Source organism: Plecotus auritus, assembly GCF_963455305.1.
Source record: "Plecotus auritus genome assembly, chromosome: 4".
Lineage (NCBI taxonomy): Eukaryota > Metazoa > Chordata > Mammalia > Chiroptera > Vespertilionidae > Plecotus > Plecotus auritus.
Genome location: NC_137775.1, coordinates 77,245,783 through 77,251,782, shown reverse-complemented (window position 1 = coordinate 77,251,782; position 6,000 = coordinate 77,245,783). Strand labels below are relative to the sequence as shown.

Here is a 6,000-nt window from a genome sequence, read left to right as displayed (position 1 = left end):
TAGCACTGAAAATTACAAATAAAGTTTTTGAGGTTGAATAGCAACAACTGGCCAGTGACACTGATGATTTGTTTGTCAAAACAAATTGTTATAAACTACGCAAATGAAGTCCACGCACTCCTTTGAGTGAAAACAATAAAGTGAATCTACGCAATGCTTACATGTTGGATGGGATATTTAATGTGCGGGGAAACTCAAAGGTTGAAGAACTAGGCATTTAGACAGTGGTAAGTGGTAATCTTACCTCTTTATACTCCATTACTCTTTCTCACGAGAGACATGCTAATGCAAACAAGTCAATCAGAATTTGTGTTTAGCAAGATAAAGCTTAGAGGATAGTTTAAAATCCATTTATTATTCTAAATCCATTTTTCTCCATTAACAAGTTATACATTAGTGTTTACTAACCATGATTCATGTAACAGTTTAGTTTGTTAACTTTTAAATTATTTAACAACCATAAGTTATTAATACATTTTTTAAGTATTACACAAATATCTTAAAACAGGCTTGGGTTCATTTTTGTAATTTTTAAATAGAAAACATTTTAGGCATCTCTTGAAGAAGAAATAAAGCAGACATTTAAAGCTAGAAAACAAGTAATTCCAAATTTAGTTTTTACAAAAGTTTTCAGCTTTATTGACAAATTATGGCAAACATATTTGACAAATTGTGGTTTCCTATTTAGAGAAGCTTACACATGGAACTTTATGTTTGTGTGTTTTTTTTTCTTTTTTAACAAATACAGGTTAAAACACTGAACAAATTCAGTTGGCTACATACATACAGTAGCTGCTTGTTTTCAACCCCATTAAAACAGCATTTAAAATTAAATTTACAAACTTAATATCGAACATCTCCATCTAACTAACAGATATTAAAAGACAGGTTAAAACATCTTATCTACAACTTTATTATCAGCTACTTCAAAAATCATGTTACAGTTTTTAGCAACCCTAAACAAAGTTTTTGCTAGTTGATTGAGACTCAAAATCTGTCAACAGATTCATGCTGTTTCTTAAAAAAAAAAAAAAAAAAAGAAAAGAAAAAAAGAAAAAGAAAAAGAATAAAGAAAAAAAAAGATTACACACAACAATGAAAAACAACCAAGAGAATATCATCCTACTGAATGGTTTGTAGAGAATGCTTGCCAATGTCTCTTTTAGTCCGTTTTAAAAATTAATACTAGTGTCAATGTCACGCCAACAGTATAGAGGAAATACAAGAAATATATGGGAGTAATCATAAAGGAGTTATCCCTAGAATAGGAAAAAGAAAAGGACTATTACTTGTCTTGTTGCTGTTTATGTGGAGACCAGAGGCTATGAATTGTCTTTGAGGTGAGGTCACAGATGAGGAGGACCTTCAATATCTACCATAGGGGTGCTCCCTGTATCCCCCTCTGGCTGACCTTGGCGGTGGTGCCTTCAGGCTGGAGCGGGTTGTGGCCCATTCTTCTGGGGCTATGAACAAGAGAAAAACAGTAACATGCACGTGGCTTCACAGGTATCAAAAATGTTTAAGACACAAGTCAACCCGAGAAAAGAGAATGCAAGATCTCAACACTGATAGCTCAAGCCTGGAAAATAGCGTTTGTAATGTTTATGACCCCAGAAGAGAAATATGACTCCATCATAGTGAGTTAATCCAAAAAGGGTAAATATTTTGAAATGTAGCCACTTGGAATTAAACTTGCAGGGCATTTTTCAACAGGAAAGTTGAAGTTCTTCAGTAACTTCACATTTATTGTATTAAGTTTCTATACCACAAAGTAGAAATAGAAGTATCATATTTAATCCTTTATAAAGACTCCTAAAAGAAATCAGGTTTAGAAAACTGGTGGTTCTTAGGCCTCGATTAACTTGAGAATCACCTGGGAGCTTAAAATGAAACAAAACCAAACCAAAAATGACTAATGTTATCCCTAACCAAATGACTAGAAAACTCTACAGGGTGGGGCCAGGGTATGGTATTTTTTTCAAATGCTTCCCTAGATCATTCTTATAGGCCTGGGTTAAGACCCATAGTGTAAAACTGTTCTAGACAAAGTTAGTCAGAAATAAGCAGGGTATGGAGAAGAGTAAATTTTAAGGAGCAAAATTGGCAAAGAAAAAAAATCTCATATTAGTTTTTCCAAATAAAGAAGTTAGAAGATAAAGAGGTATTAATACTCTAGGAAAACTCCTCATTGACAGGTTCATCAGACTTTTAGGAACCTCAACATTTTGGAACCTAGCCAACATGTAAAAAACAAGCAACTAAGCTTTTGAGCATTGTGGAAAATAGCATTTGTAATGTTTATGCCCCCAGAAGAGAAATATGACTCCATCAAAGGGCCAAGGACTTAATATTGGGTTTGTGGTAACTTATGTGATGCCAGAAACTAAGTTATCTGAGTCTTTTGAACAGAATTCAGTTTTTGAGTAAAGAGCAGACTTGATGCATGGGGCTATGGTGGCAGGAAGTATGGACGTAAGAAAAAGGATTACTTGAAAGAGATTATTGACATTGATGGTTGATACAAAAGATGGTGGTAATGGCAATATCACCAATGGCAGGCTGAGACCAGTTGATATGGGGTATATGCCCCAAGATAGTTCAAGTACCTGAGAATATCTCTAGCAAAAACAGTAAGAAAAATGTAACTTGCACTCGCTATACTATAGAGCATGGGATAACGATCTACAATATAGAAAAATAATCAAAAGTGTATCAGTGTAGCCGAAACCGGTTTGGCTCAGTGGATAGAGCGTCAGCCTGCGGACTGAAGGGTCCCGGGTTCGATTTGGGTCAAGGGCATGTACCTTGGTTGCGGGCACATCCCCAGTGGGAGGTGTGCAGGAGGCGGCTGATCGATGTTTCTCTCTCATCGATGTTTCTAGCTCTCTATCCCTCTCCCTTCCTCTCTGTAAAATATCAATAAAATATGTTTTTTAAAAAAAGTGTACCAGTGTAGAAATAAATAGCATTTAAATAGGTAAACACTGGGTTTCCAAATATATCCTTCATCAGGAAATCTTTATTACAAATGATATCTGATGATAAATGAAACATTGTGTCTTTCACTAAGATTCATGCTTATGTTTATTTCAATATGTGACAGGGAGTAAAATAGAAGTGAGAACCTAAGTAAATATGAGAAATGTTACCCTTACTCAGAACACAGACCACCCAGATCAGGCAAACTATGGCCTGTGAGCAAAATCTGGTCAGCTGCCTATTTTTATAAATCAAGTTTTACTGGAGCACAGGCATGATTATTTACTAATGTGATCTAAGGCTGGCTTCACTTTACAAAGGCAGAGTTGAGTGAATGTCATGCAGACCATACTGCCTGCAAAGCCTAAATTAGCTACAGTTTGGGCTTTTATAGAAAAGGTTTACAGACCCTGTTCTGGATCCTGTTGCCTTTTTTGGTGGAAGGTTGTGGGTGTTGATCTTTAATCTGTGATTTCCTGAGGAGGACTTGACTCCAAGCTGCCAGAATTTCTCAACAGAGACATTTCAGAGAAGAATTTTATGTATGTACTTGACTGGAATTAAATAAAACTTCCTTTGATGTACTAGAATGGAAAATGAATTTTTGCTTACAAGGTCAAAAGTGCCTTCTTAGCTTTATGAAATAAAAGTTTTACACTTTGTCTATGAATAACCAACAATATATCCTCTAGTGGTAAAATCTTCCCTATTTTGTTATTATTTTTAACAAAGTGATGTACTACTGTTTGCTTCATTTGTTCTAGAGCAGTGGTCGGCAAACTCATTAGTCAACAGAGCCAAATATCAACAGTATAATGATTGAAATTTCTTTTGAGAGCCAAATTTTTTAAACTTCTTCTAACGCCACTTCTTCAAAATAGACTCGCCCAGGCCGTGGTATTTTGTGGAAGAGCCACACTCAAGGGGCCAAGGAGCCGCAGTTTGCCGACCACTGTTCTAGAGTGTTAGAAATCCTAGGGTTGCAGTCTATAGGGTTTAGGAGCAGAGTTAAGATAGGTTTTAAGTTTTCCCAGGTTATGGAAGTTCAGGATCCTTTTTCAGATGCTCTGTGTTCCTGGTAGGTTCTACAAAATCGCGAAACAACCTTGAGCAGAGTGACAGCAATGCCGGCCACATCCACCCCCAGATCTGTCAGAACTTTTAAACTGGCATCATCTTGGGGACTTGCCACAGAACATGTTTAACATGAACTGATTGATGTGGCTTTACTTGACTTTATCTAAAGCTCTAAATAGCTAATTGATGGACTGAGACCTTACACTTTTCAACTGTTAACCAAGATTGGAATGAGAAGTGTCACTGTTTGCAGCTATATTCCAAGTGCATGGAAAATATACAGTGCCCATAGGGCTTGAATGCAATGAAGATCGCATGAATGAATGATTAACTTTAGGGACTAAGGCAGAAAGAGCTTCCAATGACAACCTTGAAAACTAACAACTAAGCTGAAGAAATTCAGCATAAATTTTAAAAGCTCTAAAACTAAAAATCTTAGATATGAGTTGAAGTGAGACTTCTTACTCAAGGGTTAATTAGCTATGTACCAAAAGTATTCACTATTGTATTCAGTGAAACAGTCATAGTGGAATCCCATTATAAAACGGTGTAAAAACATTATGTTTCATTGCACAAAGGTGTGCTCTTCTTTGGTTTTCTTTATGGAAATTAATACTATGCTCTTTCCTCCTTGAAAAGGCTAGGAAGAGGGGAAATACTAGCAGTCTACTGAAATTATAACCACATAGTCAGCCAAAATGAATTTCTACCCAGTCAAAGTGAGTTTTAGATTTCTGAGATTCCTTACTATTAGTAGAGGAAATTAAGGATTTATTTCACTTAATTCAGGTCTTGGGTTCACTGTTTACATGTTCTCAATAATAATAGTGAATTGAGATCAGGAAAATATTATTTCTCTTTGTTCCAATTTCCATGGTCTATATTTTTTTCTAATATCATGGTGTTTATACACAATATAGACACTCATATTATCATATAGTAATACAAGCCAGCTTGTCTCAGTGAATGTATGGTCTCTGATTTGTACTGGATGTTTTTCCTTTGTCATCATGTAGTGTGTCATTAAACCTTCTATGGCTTACCAGTCCCCTCACTGCTCACCAGAAACTCTTGGATTTCTTCACTGAAAGGGTGGGGCAAAAGTATGTTTACAGTTGTTCATATAGCAAATAACACAATATTAATAAATAATAATATAAGAATAAACTCTCTATCCTCACAACTGTAAACCTACTTTTGGCCCACCCTATAAGTATTAGAGATATAAATGATTCTTAGAAATCCAAAGGAATTTTAACTTGAGTCCACCATGGAATGCTGCACATGGGAAAAATCCACACACAAGAAGAGAAAATTTATTATAAGGTTCTCATAGTGGGAATTCTCTAAAATTTGAAGTTATAAAGGACTAGGAATACACTTAGAATCTGTCTGTCTTCTTTGGGTTCTTCTATTCAGCAGATGAGGTGGATTTAAAATATTTTAGGGCTTCATGCAAATTTTGGAGTCCTGGCCAATTGTATGTATTCCCATGACATATTCTAGGATGTCAGTTAAAAGAAAAATCATTGCAGACAATGAAATTTAGAGATAATCTTTCTTTGTCCTCCTGGAAAACAATCGAGGAAGTAAATGCTCTCAATATCAGGATCATTGTCAGATGAGAAGCACTGGCTAGACTATGCATGTAAATTGATCAAATAAATAAGTTATTACTTCAAGAAGGTGAAAAATAACTGTCTGCTAAGTTTAAATTACTGGAATGGTTTACAGAATTGTGGATCTGGAAATAGCAAATTAGGATATGAGAAACGGAGCTTAAGTGCCTTGATCAAATTCCTACCATTTCTAGACTTCCTAATTCAGGTTTTAATGTACCATTTGTATATGAAATAAGAAGGAAAGGGGACAAAGAAAGCATTCATAAAATAAACTTTTTCTTTCTTTATTCTTTACAAAAGATCTCCAATATGCCAGTTGTTG

At 35.3% G+C, this 6,000-nt stretch overlaps 1 protein-coding gene across 2 annotated transcripts in view; it reads right to left on the bottom strand.

Annotated features, from left to right (window-relative positions):
- Positions 1 to 315: 315 nt before the first annotated feature.
- KHDRBS2 (KH RNA binding domain containing, signal transduction associated 2) overlaps positions 316 to 6,000 on the bottom strand; it is a 554,124-nt gene continuing 548,439 nt past the window's right edge. Inside the window, exon 9 of one of the 2 annotated variants that reach the window (XM_080667042.1) lies at positions 316 to 1,463. In XM_080667042.1, coding sequence (XP_080523168.1) covers positions 1,366 to 1,463 — 98 coding nt within the window. In that variant the 3' untranslated portion in view covers positions 316 to 1,365. The remainder of the gene's footprint in view (positions 1,464 to 6,000) is intronic. The other variant, XM_080667043.1, reaches the window with a different exon arrangement.